The sequence below is a fragment of the Panthera pardus genome, unplaced genomic scaffold, assembly GCF_024362965.1.
Source record: "Panthera pardus isolate Hobbes unplaced genomic scaffold, ASM2436296v1 HiC_scaffold_3, whole genome shotgun sequence".
Lineage (NCBI taxonomy): Eukaryota > Metazoa > Chordata > Mammalia > Carnivora > Felidae > Panthera > Panthera pardus.
This window is the reverse complement of record NW_026526876.1, coordinates 6,802,704-6,817,586: the sequence shown is the minus strand read 5'-3', so window position 1 is coordinate 6,817,586 and position 14,883 is coordinate 6,802,704. Positions and strand designations below refer to the sequence as shown.

Here is a 14,883-nt window from a genome sequence, read left to right as displayed (position 1 = left end):
CTTCACAGCCACTTCCTCCGGGAAGAATGGATCCAGATTCCGTTATCAAGGTGACGATCACCCAGCCTTCTGTCTCAAGAGAAATCCTGGGACTCGGGCTTCATTCCACGTGCGTGTTGCTGCCCTCGCCAGCCGTCCTCTCTACTTCTGACAGCACGTCCCCTTTCCACGCTCCCGCTGGAGCCCCGGCGGGGGTAAGACAAGCAAGGAAGCCGGCTCACCTGAGGTGCTGCTTGGAGCACGGAGGCCGTGAAGTCCTGGTCTCCGACGAGCCTTTCGTCCAGGGCGGCAGCGGCCAGCGCTGAAGCGAGGAACAGAAAGTTGGAAGGCTCTAGGTGTCGTGGCAAACCACTCCCCAGAGGGCACCGATGCAATCGGTACACGTCAGAAGTGATGCCCGTCCCTCCCTCGCCAACCAGCTCCAGCTCGTTCCAACCTTCCCAACAGTCTCATCCACAGTTTCCTCCTCCTCCCTCAGAACCAAAATTCACGTGGTCTGGCCCAGCCATAGAGGAGCTTCACGGACCAGAGCTCCCCCTCAGAGGGATTCAGTTAAGTCCACTCCGTTTCCAGACTTTCCAGAGATACCCTGATCTGAGCAGCATATCATTTTCCACTCGGTCGTAGGCCCACTAACCACGGCCCCCAGATTTCCCCGAGAACTCACCACATGCCACCGCGAGGAAGCGCCCCTCACCTAATTCTTGCTCCATGTCAGACTCCTCTTTCACAGCACGGCTCGGCGGCTCCCCAGGCCTGGAGGGGGAGGCCCGAGGTCCCAGCTCCTGAGACGCCATTTCAAGATGGCGTCCCGCTCCCCCCACGCGGCAGCTTGCGGAGTCCGTCTTCTCCGATAAGATTTCTTGTCCCAGAACTTGGATGCTGATCTAGAGACCACACAGAATTAGTTACTGAAGGATCCAGAATGAGGGGTTCTGAAAGAAACACAGCTAACGCTCCATAACAGACCACAGGGCGGTCCTCGGGGACATGGAACAGGGAAAGAGGCACACGAGCTTTTCCGTCTAGACCAGCAGGAAGCTGTGAGGAAAACGACCTGAGGGGAGGCCGAAAGCCGACGCCTGAATCAGGCGTGGGAGGTCTTCAAGGCACGCCATGGAGGGGCGCCTGGGTGGCTCAGTCCGTTAGGCGTCCGACTGCGGCTCAGGTCATGATCTCGCAGTCTGTGAGTTCAGCCCCGCATCGGGCTCTGTGCTGATGCCTCGGAGCCTGGAGCCTGCTTCGGATTCTGTGTCTCCCTGTTTCTCTGCTCCTCCCCTGCTTGCACTCTGTCTCTCTCTCTCTCTCTCTCTCTCAAAAATAAATAAACATTAAAAAAAATTAAGAAAAACTAAAGGGAAAGTTCATCGACAATGTGTTTCTACTGGATAGTCTCCACCAGTGAAAAACTCAGGTATCCTTTGTACAACTTCCCGGACACTTGAGTCTAAAGATGGACAGAGACAAGAGGCTTTGGCCTCTGTTTGTAATGGTCAGAGTCCCAGGGAGCCTTAGAATTAGGGGAGACACGGGGACACACTGGGGCGATATAATAAGAAACATGGATTTCGTCTCTGTCCCAGGTTCCTGGCACAGAGTTGCTAAAACCCTTGGAATTGCCCTAAAGGAAGGGAGTGACAGAGCAATTCTGTTATTCATGATGAGCCCCTTTCCATCACGCCTGAGTTGAGGCTAAGCAGGGGACGCTTGGTGGGCCCCCAGAGAGCTTCAGGACGGAGGCTGGTCATCAGAGGTGCCCACCGGGTGATCAGAGGATTGACCTGACAGCCCCAACCCTCAACCTCTGAGGAAGGGAGAGAGGCCGGAGATTTTCGGTCACCAATGGCCAATGACTAATCTCTCATGCCTAAGTAACGAAGCCTCCATCAAGCTCCCCAAATGATGGGGTCTGGGGAGCCTCTAAGCTGGTGAACATACAGCAGCACCAGGCACACGGCCTGCCGGGAGAGGCCACGGAAGCCCCACGCCATCCCCATGGCCTCCTGCTGCTGCTCCTGAATCACGCTCCTTATCATAAACCAGCAAGTGTAAGTCGTGCTTTCACGAGTTCCATGAGTCATTCCCTGTCCAACCCGGGGAGGGCGTTGTGGGAACCAGCAAATGTACAGCCAGTCGGTCTTAAGGACAGTTGGCCTGTGTGACCTGTGACTGGTGTCCAAAATAAGAGCATTCTCATCAGACTGACCCTTATCCCCCTGGGTCTGCCAACCCCAGAATGTTAGTGTCGGGTCTGAACTGACTTGTAAGACACCGGGCTGGTATCAGAAAGTTGGAGAATAGGGGCACCTGGGTGGCTCAGTCGGTTAAGCATCCGACTTCGGCTCAGGCCATGATCTCACAGCTCGTGGGTTCCAGCCCCGCGTCAGGCTCTGTGCTGACAGCTCAGAGCCTGGAACCTGCTTCGGACTCTGTGTCTCCCTTTCTCTCTGCCCCTCCCCTGCTCACACTCTGTCTCTCTGTCTCTCTGTCTCTCTCTGTCAAAAATAAATAAAACATTAAAGAAAAGAGAAGAGAAGAAAAGAAAAGAAAGTTGGAGAACTGGTCGTTAGTGTGGAAAAGCACACATGCTGAGAGTCAGAAAAAAAGACAAGACGCCTCGCGAGACCCCAAGGGAGCCCTGTGCCTCGCTGGCGGATTACCCCCTCTGCTTACCCACCGCCACAGTCTCTGGGGGTCTCCCTTCAAGCTCTCCACGAGGGTCACCGCCTCCTCGCCGCTGCCCGGACACTGGGTCCGCACCCACGTCTGGATCTCCCCGGGCAGGATGGTCAGGAACTGCTCCAGCATGAGGATCTCCAGGATCTGCTCCTTCGTGTGAACCTCTGGCTGCAGCCACTGGAAGCAGAGCTTCCGAAGCTGTCGCAGGGTCTCGTGGGGCCCAGACGTCACCTGGTAACGAAACTGCCTGAAGAGCTGGCGGGCGGTCTCGGGGTTAGAGAGCTCCCCTCGAGGGGCAGCGTCCGGTCCGCAGAACGGGGAGTCCTCGGCCTTCGCCAGCCGCGGCAGCAGGGCCAGGGCCTGCCCCAGGTCGACAGGCATCATCTGGCTCGGCGGGTCCCTTTGGGTGAAGGGTTTCCCGGATGGGGCTGTCTCGGGGGGTGGGGGGGGACCAAGTCTTCACCGAGGCTCCCACAGGGACACTAGAGAGGGAGAGAGAGCCGGTGCTGGACAGAGAAGGACACAGTATCAGTGAGAACGAATTCACAGGCCCTACCTGAGAAGCGACGGCTCCACTACTCTCCTCTGAGAGATTACAAACCTGAAGCCGCCAAGCAAGTCGCTTAATACGGTATCTAAACTGGCATCTTCACCCAGACCGTCTTACGACATTCTCTCTTGGGCTTCAAAGGGCCAGACCCAGTAGAAGGATGAAACGCATCGCGTGAAGCATTTTCACCCCGGTTTTCCACGTGAACGGCTCTTCCACACGACACTGGCTTAACTGCACCCACGAGCGTGCAGACGAAACGGTGAAGCTGAACAAAGACGTCATCGACACCCTAGAAGGGGTGATGCTGAAACGACCTGATGCTTCCATAAGGAATAAGGGGTGAAAGAGGACAAATTAATTCTTCCCCAACAGGTGCAACGAAATTTCCAGGTGACCTCTTCTGAGGGCAGTGTGGAAAATGAGACTGTGTGGGAATCGATGAAAAACCTGTCCCAAATGAAATGTTCAACTCCGGGGTTAGAGAAGGCTTAGGACCAACAGTGACTACCCCCAAACACATTCCTCTGGCCTTGAACTAAGTGAGCACTATTTTATGGCAACCGGCCTAAAAATCTGGAAGACAGTGGCTAAGCTGGTGGAAAAAGGAATGTTAAATGACAAAGGTAGTATTTAGAAATGCTTAAAGGATCAGTTTATTTAACTATTTCTAGTTAACTGTCTTGCATAGGATCCTAATATTGGATTATTGGGCCAATCCTTAAATGTTATAAAAGCGTTGCAGGCCATCATTCCTCCAAAACACTAATTGGAACCATAAAAGCAAACAGACACACCCAATCAGTTAATCTGGCTTAATTAGAGATCGGTAGAATACTCCAGCTTTTCATAGCTGCCTTTTTCTTGTGGTACAAGAAGGAATGTCTTCATGCCTAGCACTTCAAACAACTCATCCTGTATCAGAAAATCATTTAAAAACTATAAATAAACAAAAAATAAAGTAAAATAAAAAATAAAACGTTTCAAGCAAAAAAAGGAAAGGGTGAGGGGCACCGGGTGGCTCAGTTAAGTGCCCCGCTTTTTTTTTTTTTTTTTTAATTTTTTTTTCAACGTTTTTTTTTGTTTTTGTTTTTGTTTTTTTTATTTTTGGGACAGAGAGAGACAGAGCATGAACGGGGGAGAGGCAGAGAGAGAGGGAGACACAGAATCGGAAACAGGCTCCAGGCTCCGAGCCATCAGCCCAGAGCCCGACGCAGGGCTCGAACTCACGGACCCGCGAGATTGTGACCTGGCTGAAGTCAGACGCCTAACCGACTGCGCCACCCAGGCGCCCCAAGTGTCCCGCTCTTGATTTCGGCTCAGGTCACGATCTCATGGCTTGTGCGTATGAGCCCCACGTTGGGCGCTGCACTGACAGTGGGGAACCTGCTCGGGATTCTGTCTCCCTCCCTCTTTGCCCCTCCCCACTCATGTTCTCGCTCTCTCTCTCAAAAAGAAACATTAAAAAAAAAAAGGGGGGGGGGAAGAAGTAAAAAGGATTAAAGGATTAATCCAGGGGCAACTGGGTGGCTCAGTCAGTTAGGCATCCAACTTCAGCTCAGGTCATGATCTCATGGCTCGTGAGTTCAAGCCCACGTCGGGCTCTGTGCTGACAGCTTGGAGCTTGGAACCCGCTTCAGATTCTGTGTCTCCCTCTCTCTCTGCCCCTCCCCTGCTCATGCTCTGTCTCTCTCTTTCTCTCTCAAAAACAAATAAAAATTTTTTTAAAAATTTAATAAAGGATTAACCCAATATTACAGGTTTCATATGTGGACCTCATTGCACTTATTTTTTGGTTCAACAAGAAACCCACAAATTTCGTTCATTTATTCAAACAGAAGCCAGGGTGCCATGCTGATGATGTGCTCAGTACAGACGTGTTTGAGCAATTCTGTTTCTGGCCATAGCAGAGTACCTGGTAGTAAGACCAGCCCACCCACTGTCAACAACTACAGAACTACAGAAAACGTTTAGGGCAATTGTTTTCCTGCACTAGACAACTGGCAGACAAGAATGAGGTCCCCGAGAGAAGAAAACCTCATGGGGAAGAGGCCCAGGATCATCCTGGCTGTCTGCATGGCGACAATTTCCCAACAATGGTGCAGGAAGCTGGAGCTCAAGCGGAGTTCGATGGTCTCAACAAACTGAGGAGGGAGAGATCAGAACTTGGAGCTGCTTTAGAATCTGGAATCTGAACAACAGAGCAGTGGAAAGAATGGAGCTATGGCAGGGAGGGGGGTGGTCATGAAGAAGTCTGTGTGGGGTTTTCCTGTGAGCCCTTGGCCAAGGGTTGGACTGCACGGGGGCAGGGTGAAGTTATGCAAAGTTTAACAGACAGCAGATGCTACAGGGTTAAGAGCAAAAGAGATACAAAATAAATGCCAATCAGGAATGAGACATATTTGAGTTTGTGACCATTAAGAATGGAGAGACCTCGTTAATACCCATACCCGTTAATACCCAAAGCATCCTGAGATACCAGAAAGGCCTCGTGTTAGGATAGTTAGGAGTAAATACAATGCCCTAGAGTAAGATCTACTCTAAACTGGCCCTAAAAGAGCCTAAAGCCAAGCATCAACAAGATCCACAGAGGAAATGCAGCCTCCTGGTCTGGCCTAATCAAGTTAGAACGCCTCAGGATACACTCTGGCCTTTCCAGAGAGATCTGTCCTAACAAGGCATAAAACCAAGCTAACACAAGTCAAAGGTGATCAATGAGTAACTCAACTGCCTGCCAGAACAAAACTCAATACTCCTCAGAGGAAGATCACAGAATCCTACAATGTGCCACCCGCAATATTCGAGATGTAACCCCAAATTATTAGACATTTAAAAACATGATAATGTGACTCAAAGTCATGGGAAAAAAAAAAACAGGAGAAACCAACCCAAAGATGGCCCAAGGACTACAAGAAAAATATAGCCATAATGAAAGTAGACATAGGGACGTTCCACAGAGAAATTGAAATTATAACAAAGAACCAAATCCAAATTCTAGGAAAAGAATTATCAACCCAGATTTCCACTCCAGTAAAAACATCTTTCAAAAATAAGAATAGAAAGATATCTGCTTTTGGAATGTGTTCAAATTCAAGCAACCATCAACTAAACAGAGACTGTTATAAATGTGATATACAAGCCCAATAGTTAACACAAATCAAAAACCTATAATAGGTACACAAAAAATAAAGAGAAAGGAATCCAAACATAACACTAAAGAAACCCATCAAACCACAAGGGAAGACAGCAAGAGAAGACAGCAACAGAGAACTACAAAAATAACAAGAAAACAGTTAAAACAGCGATAAATATGTAATCATAACAATTACTTTAAATGGTCTAAGTGCTCCAAATCAAGATACAGAGTAACTGAATGAATAAAAACAAAACAAAAAAACAAAAAAACCAACACTCATCTATCTGCTGCCTGTAATAGACTCACTTCAGACCTAAAGACTCGTACAGATTGAAAGTGAAGGGATGGAAAAACATATACCATGCAAATAGAAGTGGAGGGGGACAAAAAAGCCAGAGTAGCAATACTATATCAGACAAAACAGACTTTAAAACAAAGACTATAAACAAGAGACAAAGAAGGACACCATATAATACGGGGATCAATCTAACAAGAAGATATAACAATTACAAATATTTATGCAACCAACATAAAGGCACCTAAATACATAAAGCAAATATTAAAAGACATAAAGGAAGAAACTGGCGGTCATACCATAATAATAGGGGAACTTAACACCCTACTTGCATCAACGGATAGATCATCCAGACATAAAATCAACAAAGAAACTGGCTTTAAACCACACAGTAGGCCAGATGGAACTAAGACATATATACAGAACATTCCATTCAAAACCAGCAGGATACATTATTTCCAAGTGCACTTGGAACATTCTCCAAGGCATCACATGTTAGGCCACAAAACAAGTCTCAGTAAATTTAAAAAGACTAAAGTCATATCCTGCATCCTCTCTAACCACAACTAGAAATCAATCTGGAGAGAACACAAACACATGGAGGCTAAACAACGTGTTATCTAACAATGAAGAGGTCAACCAAGACGTCAAAGAGGAAATCGAAAAATACGTGGAGACAAATGAAAACAACCTAAAATCTTTGAGATGCAACAAAAGCAGTTCTAAGAGGGAAGTTATAGCCATATCGGCCTGCCTTCAGAAGGAAAATCTTAAACAACCTAAACTTACACCTAAAGGAGCTAGAAAAAGAAGAACAAACAAAACCCAAAACGAGTAGAAGGGAGGAAACACATTAAACCTTGGTTTGCGAGCATAATTCATTCTGGAAACATGCTTGTAACCCAAAGCACTTGTATATCAAAGTGAATTTCAAGAACCACCAGCTCACTTGTGATCATGTGACATTGAGCATCACATACTACTCATATTGCAAGACATCGCTCGTTTATCAAGTAAGATTTTTAGAAATGTTTGCTCGTCTTGAGGAACACTCACAAAACAAGTTACTTGCGATCCAAGGTCTTACTGTAATAAAGAGTAGAGCAGAAATAAAAATAGAAACTAAAAAGCATAGAAAAAGATCAATGAAACCAGGAGCTGGTCCTTTGAAAAGATCAACAAAATGGATAAATCTTTAGCCAGACTCATCAAAAAAGGAAGAGAGAGGTGATTCAAATAAATAAAATCAGAAATGAAAGGGGCGCCTGGGTGGCTCAGTTGGTTGAGCATCCGACTTCAGCTCAGGTTATGATCTCACAGTTCATGGGTTCAAGCCCCACGTTGGGCTCTGTGCGGACAGCTCAGAGCCTGGAGCCTGCTTCGGATTCTGTGTCTCCCTGTCTCTCTCTGCCCCTCCCCAGCTTGCACTCTGTCTCTCCGTCTCTCAAAAATAAATAAACATTTTAAAAAATTTTTTTAAAAATGAAAGAAAAATAACCACAGAAATACAAAGGATTATAAAAGAGTATGATGAAAAATTATATACCACCAAATTAAACAATCTAGAAAAAAATGGATAAGTTCCTAGAAGCATGCAATCTTCCAAAACTGAATTAGGAATGGAAAATTTGAATGAAACAACTGCTAGTAACAAAACTGAATAACCAATACTTTTAACAAACAAAAGTCCAGGACCAAATGGCTTCACAGGTGAACTTGACCAAATATTTAAAGAAGGGTTGATATCTATTCTTCTCAAACTATTCCAAAACAGAAGAGGAAGGAAAACTTTCAAATTCATTCTACAAGACGAGCATTATCCTAACACCAAAATCAGACAGAGACACTACAAAAAAAAGAAAACTACAGGCCAATATCTCTGGTGAACATAGATGCAAAAAATCTCAACAAAATATTTGCAAACCAAGTTCAACAATACATTGAAAAAAAAAACCTCGATCAATTGGTTCAATATTCGCAAATCAATGTAATACATCACATTAACAAGAAAAAGAATTAAAACTATATGATCATTTCAACAAATGCCAAAAAAGCATTTGACAAAATACATCCATTCATGATAAAAACTCTCAACAAAGTGGATTTAGAGAGAACATACCTTAAAATAAAAAGGCCATACATGAAAAACCTGCAGCTAACATCGTACTCAGTCGTGAAAACCTGAAAGCTTTTGCTTTATGATCAGAAACAAAACAAGGATGTCCACTCACCACTTTTATTCAACATAGTATTGGAAGTCTGAGCTGCAGCAATCAGACAAGAAAAAGGAATAAAAGACATCCAAACTGGTAAGGAAGAAGTCACTATTTGCAAATAACATAGTATATATAGAAAACCCTAAAGCCTGCATGAAAAAACTATTAGAACTGAAAAATGAATTCAGTAAAGCTACAGGATCCAAAATTAGCATACAGAAATCTGTTGTGTTCCTATGCACTAATAATGAAGTAGCAGGAAGAGAAATTAAGGAAACAATCCCATTTATAACTTCACGTAAAGGAATAGAATACTGGGGCACCCGGGTGGCTCAGTCAGTTAAGCGTCGATCCGTCTTTGGCCCAGGTCATGATCTCACGGTTCGTGAGTTTGAGCCCCACGTCAGGCTCTGTGCTGACGGCTTGCAGCCTGGAGCCTGCTTCGGATTCTGTGTCCCTCTCTCTCTCTGCTCCTCCCCCACGCTCAGTCATGTGTGTGCGCACGCTCTCTCTCTCTCTCAAAAATAAGTAAACATTTTCTTAAATTTTTTAAAAAAGGATACCTAGGAATAAATTTAACAAAGAAAGTGAAAGACTTGTACTCTGAAAACTATAAGAAGTTGTCGAAAGAACCGCAGATGACACAAACAAATAGAAAGATAGATCATGCTCATGAGCTGAAAGAATATCGTTAAAAAGCCCATGACACCCAACTCAATGTACAGATTCAGCGCAATCCCTATCAAAGTACCAACAGCATTTTCCACAGAACTAAAACACATAATCCTAAAACGTGTATGGAACCACAAAAGACAACAAACAGTCAAATCATTCTTGAGAAGAACAAAGCTAGAGGGGTCTCTTCTCCCAGGATTTCAAGATATATCACAAAGCTAGAAGAATCAAAACAGCATGGTACTGGCACAATAACAGACACACAGACCAATGGAACAGGATAGAGTCTAGAAATAAACCTGCATCCATGGGCTCTAATCTACAACAAAAGAGGCAAGAATATACAATGGGAAACAGACAATCTTCTCAATAAATGGTGCTGAGAAAACAGAACAGCTACATGCAAAAGAATGACACTGGACCACTTTCTTATGCCATACGCAAGAATTAACTGAAAATAGATTAAAGACCTAAATGTGAGTCCTGAAACCATAAAACTCCTAAGGAAAATGCAGTAATCTCTCGGATATTGCCCTTAGCGACATATTTTTAGATATGTCTCCTCAGGCAAGGGAAACAAAAGCAAAAATAAACCATTGGGATGACACCAAAATAAAAAGCTGTTACATAGTAAAGGAAACCATCAACAAAAAATTATATAACCAATAAGGGGTTAATATCCAAAGTGTACAAATAACTTCTACAACTCAACACACACACACACACACACACACACACACACACACACACACCAATTAAAAAAATAGTCATGGGACCTGAACAGACATTTTCCCAAAGACACAGAGAAAGCCAACAGAAACATGAAGAGATGCTCAATATCACTAACCACCAAGAAAATACAAATGAAAAACACAATGAGGTATCACCTCACACCAGTCAGAAAGGCTAATATTAAAAAGACAAGAAATAACAAGTGTTGGCAAGGATGTGGCAAAAAAGGAGAGCCCTGTTGGTGGGAATGTAAATTGGTGCAACCATTATGTTGAAATTAAAAAGCAGAAACACCACATGATCCAGTAATTCCATTATTGGTATTTACACAAAGAAAACAAAACCACTAATTCAAAAAGATATACGCACCCCTATGTTTACTGCAGCATTTACAATGGCCAAGATATGGAAGCAAACCCAAGCGTCCATTGACAGATGAATGAATAAAGATGTGGTGTATATATATATACACACACACACACAATGGAATACTACTCAGCCATAAAAAAGAATAAGATCTTGCCATTTGCAACAACACTGATAGGCCTGGAGGGCACTACGCTAAATGAAGTAAGTCTGACAGAGAGAGAAAGATACCATATAATTTCACTTATTTGTAGAATATGAAAAAACAAAACAAATGCACAAACAACAGAAACCAGACTCTTGAATACAGAGAACAAACTGTTCTTTGCCAAAAGGGAAGTAAGAAGGGGTTATGAGCAAAACAGATAAAAGGGATTAAGAGCTACAAACTTCTGGGGCACCTGGGTGGCTCAGTCGGTTGATTTTGGCTCAAGTCATGATCCCAGGGTGGTGGGATTGAGCCCCGCATTGGGGTCTGCACAGAGCATGGAGCCTGTTTACCATTCCCTCTCTTTCCCTCTGCTCCTCTTCCCTGCTTGTGCCATCTCTCTCTCAAAATAAATAAACTAAAAAAAAAAAAGATACCAAGTTCCAGTTATAAAACAAATGACTGAGATGAAAAATACAGCATACAGAGTATAGTTGATATGCGCACTGAGTAATGTATAGAATTGTCAAATCAATATGCTATACACCTGAAACCAACATAACATTGTATGCTGATTATACTTCAATAAAAATAAATAAATAAGCTAGGAAAATTTTTCTCCAGTGATTTATATGTAAGAAATGATAAAGGACACCTTTCCAATTGCAGAGAAACTCAGATCTACAGAAAGGAATGAAGATCTCTAAAAATGGTAAACATATACTGAATAAATATAGAAATACTATGCTTTTACTTCTAACCTCCTTAAAAGGCAACTATTAAATACAAAAATAATAACAGTGTAAACAGAACATAAGTAGAAGTAAATGACATAAATATAGCACAAAGGAGTGGGCATAAGGAATTCATCTGTTGTGAGGTTATTACATTTATGAACTGATACAAAAGAATACGAAATGGGAAGTGAGTGGTGCTAAGGTGACAAACGGGAAATGCAAAGGTGTTAAATGAGAGGCAGGAAATAAGTGTAAATTGTGACATAAAGCGGTACAAATATTAAAGTAGATTCCAATAAGTTAAAGTAAACTTTGGTCATTTAAAGACGCTACTGCTAGGTGTAAAAATATTATATAAAGAACTATAGCTTAAAAACCAATAAAGGAATCCCCCAAAACATTCACTATCCCAAAATGTGATAAGAAAACATCAAGAGAAGAATAAAAACCAGACGGATCAAATGGAGAAAAAAGACAACTGGTAGACCAACACTCAACCATATCAGTAATTACATTAAATGTAAGTGGACTAAACATTTTAATTATAAGTAAAGACTGTCAGATTTAGAAAAGCAACATCCAATCATACAGTGTCTACAAGAGACATTTTATACGTAAAGATACAGATGGTTTGGAAATAAAATAATGGGGAAAAGAAATCCTATGCAAACAGCAAGCATACAAAAACTGGTACAGTTATATTATATCTGACCAAGAGACTTCAAGACCAAAAAAGAAACAGGGAAACATTTCATTATAAATGAGTCTAGTCATTTACAACACAAAACTGTAAATGTATATGCACTTAATACCAGGTCTAAAATGGCAGATCCTCATAGTTGATCGAAGGAGTAGACAAAAAAAAATCAGTAAGGATACAGAAAATCTGAACACTGTAAACCAACTTACCAACTTGATCTGACGTTCAGACTCAACAACTATAGAATACACATTCATTTCAAGTGTATATGAATCATTCACCAAAGCAGACCACAGGCATGATTACTTTTCAGAAGATTACAATCTCAAAGTATATATGCTCTGACCATAATACAGGAAATTAGAACTCGGTAACAATATCTAGAAAATGTCAATATATAGAAATTATTAAAAAACAAAACTCTTAACCTATGGCCAAAGAAAAAGAAGGACAATGGAAATTAAAATGTTTTCATATTGAATGGCAGTGAAAACACAACATATCTAAACTTATAGGAGACCACTTATAGAAAACTAGAGGAAAAATGTGCAGTTTTAAATAAACATGTCACAAAATTGAATAAATATACAAGCACCCTTCATAATCTAAATCTGTTTGGCTCCTGAGTTTTAAATAACAAGTAAAAAGATTTCAAAGATCAAGAGACTGATGCGTAGATTTATTCAGATTTATTTCCTTCCTGGATTAAGAGTGCACAGATTACATTTCGGGAAACTGACATTTAGGGAAAACTGTAAATCTTGTATTTAAACTTGATTTTAGTAATTATATCCTAACAAAATGCTAAGTAAAATGTCTCAATTATTTCAAATTAAATTATTATATAAAGGGTGTAGTTTATAACCCAATGAGTTCATGAGAACCTAAAAACACTTCAAGTTATCCCAAATGCATAGTTCTTATTAAAACTCTAACAAATGAGAATGAACTTAAAATATACTCTTAGGGGGGCACCTGGGTGGCTCAGTCCTTAAGCGTGGGACTTGGCTCCAGTCATCATCTTGTGTTCCTGAGTTGGAGCCCTCCATGGGACTGTGCTGACAGCTCAGAGCCTGGAGGCTGCTTCGGATTCTGTGTCTCCCTCTCTCTCTGACCCTCCCCTACTCATGCTCTGTCTCTCCCTCTTTCAAAAATAAATGAAAATTTTAAAAAATTAAATATATATATATGTATATGTATTTATATATGTATATATATAAATATATATATATGTATATATATACACATATATATGTATACATATACACATATATATGTATACATATACACATATATATGTACACACACATATACATATATATATATATATATATATATATATATATATATATATATATATATATACTTTTAGGTAAGCACGCTTACTATGCATGTGCATACAAGCAGCCCTTTGTTGTGTACCTACTATTGACAAAGACTCTCTCCTTAAGCAAAATCTAGTCAAGCTCCTGAGTCCTCTTTGTGACTTGGTCTGGCCTTTCAGCTCTGCCCTTGACCCTTTGAGTCCCGTTTCAGCAAGAATCTTGCTGAGTCCAGTTCAGGGAAAAACCCTCATCTTTGAGAGCTGGTTAAATGCTACATCCTAACGTTGTATATCTGACCACCCCTGATACCTGATCAAAGTCCTTAGCGCGCGGGCCTGCCTTCGGCTAAACTCCTGTCAAGTCGGTTCAGCCCGTTCCCTTTACCCCACGTTTCCTTAGTAATTTTCCATCCACTGATCCTCCCCACGGAGCTCACTCGTCCTTGCTGTATTCGGAACACAGCCCAATTTCTCTCTGCGCCTGCAAAACCCCGTTGCGGTCGGGCCCCTAAATAAAAAGCCTGCCTTGCCGTCTACAAGGAGCCTTAGGAGTAATTTTTACTCCAACAGCTACGCATCAGCTCCTTATTAGGCCCTGTTCCTGCCATTTCTAATCCTGGCGGATTAGGAACCTCTGATGTTCACAAGGGGCGGCCGAATTGGAACCCAGGAAGCTCCAAGCAAGGCCTGTGCTCCGGGGAAGAGGAGCCCCCAACGTCGGGAGATTTCGGGAGGCGAGGGGAGGGAGCGGGTTTCGAGGCTGGTTCAAACTGCAGGGGAGTTAGGGGAGTGCCGCTGGCATTCTGCGTCCTGGAGGCCGGGGCGGCGCTCCCCACCCAGGTGTTCTCCACGCCGGGCCCCCCAGCACCCTTGGCACCCCGGGGAGGGAGGCTCCGGGCTTCAGCCCACGCGGGGCCGCTGCCTTCCAGCCTCTGGGGGAAGGCACAGGGAGCGGCCCGGTTTAGCTGCCAGTCTAGGGGCGCGGCCCGGGAGTCCGGCGGGGTACGCAGGCTCCGGGGCACAGAGCCAGCGCCGGGCAGCGGCGTCCCCACCACCCCTGAGCCCGCTCGGCCCCGCCTCCCTGCCCCTGCCGCGGCCCCGCGCCCTCCGAGACGTCCGGGCGCGCGTCCGCCGGCCCCGCCGTCGCCCCTGGGGGCCCAGCTGAGCCCCGCGCGGACGCGGGAGACGCCACGCCCGACCCCGGGTGGCCGCGGCCGGGCCCGCCCAGCCCGCGCGCGCTCACCTCGGCCCGCGACGCCGGCTCCGGGCGCACTTCCGGGAGGCCGGCGGCTGCGCGCGCCGCCGGCGCCGGCGCCGGGACGGAG

General features: G+C 44.2%; 1 protein-coding gene across 3 annotated transcripts in view; it reads right to left on the bottom strand.

Moving 5' to 3' along the window:
• ZNF18 (zinc finger protein 18) overlaps positions 1–14,883 on the bottom strand; it is a 29,102-nt gene extending 14,219 nt beyond the window's left edge. The window contains exons 1-4 of one of the 3 annotated variants that reach the window (XM_053893251.1): positions 14,802–14,883; positions 2,674–3,185; positions 698–887; positions 222–301 (exon numbers count right to left, since the gene is read on the bottom strand). In XM_053893251.1, coding sequence (XP_053749226.1) covers positions 222–301; positions 698–887; positions 2,674–3,063 — 660 coding nt within the window. In that variant the 5' untranslated portion in view covers positions 3,064–3,185; positions 14,802–14,883. Of the gene's footprint in view, positions 1–221; positions 302–697; positions 888–2,673; positions 3,186–3,280; positions 4,272–11,050; positions 13,261–14,801 lie in introns of those variants that run through there. The other 2 variants (XM_053893252.1, XM_053893250.1) reach the window with 2 other exon arrangements.